This window comes from Austrofundulus limnaeus, unplaced genomic scaffold (genome assembly GCF_001266775.1).
Source record: "Austrofundulus limnaeus strain Quisiro unplaced genomic scaffold, Austrofundulus_limnaeus-1.0 Scaffold2426, whole genome shotgun sequence".
Classification (NCBI taxonomy): domain Eukaryota; kingdom Metazoa; phylum Chordata; class Actinopteri; order Cyprinodontiformes; family Rivulidae; genus Austrofundulus; species Austrofundulus limnaeus.
This window is the reverse complement of record NW_013954828.1, coordinates 14,940-17,499: the sequence shown is the minus strand read 5'-3', so window position 1 is coordinate 17,499 and position 2,560 is coordinate 14,940. Positions and strand designations below refer to the sequence as shown.

Here is a 2,560-nt window from a genome sequence, read left to right as displayed (position 1 = left end):
CCCAAATACAGAGAGTGGGGCTGGGAGGCTGTGCAGGTAAAATAAATAAAACATGTTTCCTTTAGAGGTGAAACAACTTCACTTCATGTTTGATTTAACCACAGCTGGACATGTTAAATAAAGACACTCAAGAGTCCAAAAATCAATGAACTGTAAGGTTGTTACGTTCTCTAAAACACTGAGTGAGGAGTAAAGTGAATAAATGTCACATTCTGGACCAATCAGCACCATTTTCCTCTCGTTTGTGTGTCTGTGTGTTTGTCAGGCCTTGGAGAAGCACTGCAGAGTAGAAGGAGGCTACAGCGGCGTCAGAGACGTCTATGCTTCATCGCCGAACCACGACGACGTGCAGCAGAGCTTTTACTTAGCCGAGACGCTAAAGTAAGACACACACACACACACACACACACACACACACTGCTTCACAGAGGGTCTGCAGCACCAAGCTGACAGACGTGTCGAGTCTCTGACGCACAAACCCAAGCTGTCAATCATTCAGGCTGAGCCTCAGAGAGAAGCTTATGTTACTGACAGGGTTGTTTCTCACACACACACACACACACACACACACACACACACACACACACACACCCCGTGGATGAAGCGGATGAAGCAGAGGAAGGCCACCTCCGGAGGTCCTGGCCCGGTCTGCAGAACGCGCGCACACACACACGCACACGCACACACACAGACACACACTTACATGTTCCCCGGTGCTCCTGTCACTTGCAGACGGTAATGCAGATCTGGAGGACATGTTTTCCTTCGGATGCCCCCCCTCCCTGAGTCAGAATCACGGTGCGTTAGCGCGGAGGCTGTTCACAGGATCCACGGACACGATCCGAGCCAGCGTCCCGAATCACTGAGCCAAGCTCCGGAGGAACCATCTGCCTGTCATGGCAGCGATGGATGATGGGGAGGAAGAGGGAGGGGGGGAGGAGGGGGTCCTCGGCTCAGACAGCCCGCATCCTCCTCTCAGCTCCTCGCGAACACAAAAGATGGAGCGTCGCTCGGTCTGCGACAGCAGCAGCTCAGCGCAGAATCCCGAGCATGGAGGAGGAAGAGGCGCTAAAATGCGGAGACGTTTGGCCGGAGCCCAGCGTCTCTGTGGCGACTCTCCRCCCCCAGCCTCATTCTGCCTCACAAAACAAACACGGTCCGTGATGTCGGCCCGATCCGTCCCGACCCACACCGCAGGACGCCTCGCCYGGTCCGAGCGACGTGACCCGGGATGATGAGCCAGAAACGGTTCTTCACGGTGCAGCGGGGGCGGGGGGGAGAACAGGGCCCAAACGTTCAGAACTCCGTATTCCTGCTCGGTCAGATGCGGACCACCATCAGACCACCGACAGCGCTCACACACAGCACTTCCGGTGGAGACTTTGAGAATAAAAGCTCGACAGGAAACTGTGTCAGAAACCTGAAGATGATCATTTCAGCTGAAGTGATTCTAGTTACTGTTCTCAGAATATTTGACTCGTTTTTATTTTTACTTTTCTCTACCATACATGAAAATTACACACAAACACAAATACTCGTCTATTTTTTACAGCAGTGATTCCCAATGGGCACATGTACCCTTGGGGTACCAAGCACATTAAAGGGGATACGTGGAAAAATTTCCCAGGTGTGTAAAATATTAAAAAAATAGGACTGAGATAAGTAGGGCCCTATGATTTCCACAGTGGGAAAATTGCAGACAGAATCACAGAATTAACATAAAATTGAATCCAGTATCTCATGGATTTTACTCATTTGGGTGAGTTTCTGACATATTTGATGCTCCTGTTTTCTGCACCTGCCATTATCTGGTTTATTCATTTAATTACTCATTCACTTTCAAGGCAACCTTTTTATCTTTATGTTTAATTTGTGTTGAAAAAATAAAATGAGAATCTAACGTTCTAGGGGGTTAAATAATCAATAATCAGTTGTTGTACAATACAGTTTTGGAGAACCATCATTATGTTTGACTGAAGGGGTACTAGTGGTATGACAAAATGGCTCAGGGGGTACCCAAGACTAAAAAGGTTGGGAACCACTGGTCTAAAGTCCCGAAACATTCCAGCACTTTTAGACCTTGGACAGTTCCTTCAGCCCTTCAGAGAGTCCAAGGTCTTGAAACATTTGAGCACTTTCAGGACCTTGAACAGTTCCTTCAGCCCTTCAGAGAGTCCAAGGTCCTGAAACATTACAGCACTTTCAGGACCTTGGACAGTTCCTTCAGCCCTTCAGAGAGTCCAAGGTCCTGAAACATTCGAGCACTTTCAGGACCTTGAACAGTTCCTTCATCCCTTCAGAGAGTCCAAGGTTCTGAAACATTACAGCACTTTCAGGACCTTGGACAGTTCCTTCAGCCCTTCAGAGAGTTCAAGGTCCTGAAACATCCCAGCACTTTCAGGACCTTGAACAGTTCCTTCAGCCCTTCACACTGTCTAAAGCAGTGGTTCTCAATTAAGGTCCTTGTGACCCACTATCCATGTTTTTAGTTGTTTCCCTGCTTTGGCACACCTGATTTAAATGAATGAATGATTGGCAGGCTTCTGCAGAACCTAAAGAC

At 48.5% G+C, this 2,560-nt stretch overlaps 1 protein-coding gene across 1 annotated transcript in view; it reads left to right on the top strand.

Annotated features, from left to right (window-relative positions):
- The window catches only part of LOC106510981 (mannosyl-oligosaccharide 1,2-alpha-mannosidase IA), a gene marked incomplete at its 5' end in the record, with an annotated part of 6,654 nt that continues 4,094 nt past the window's right edge, over positions 1-2,560 (top strand). The window contains 2 exon segments of the mRNA XM_013999717.1: positions 1-36; positions 266-381. Coding sequence (XP_013855171.1) covers positions 1-36; positions 266-381 — 152 coding nt within the window.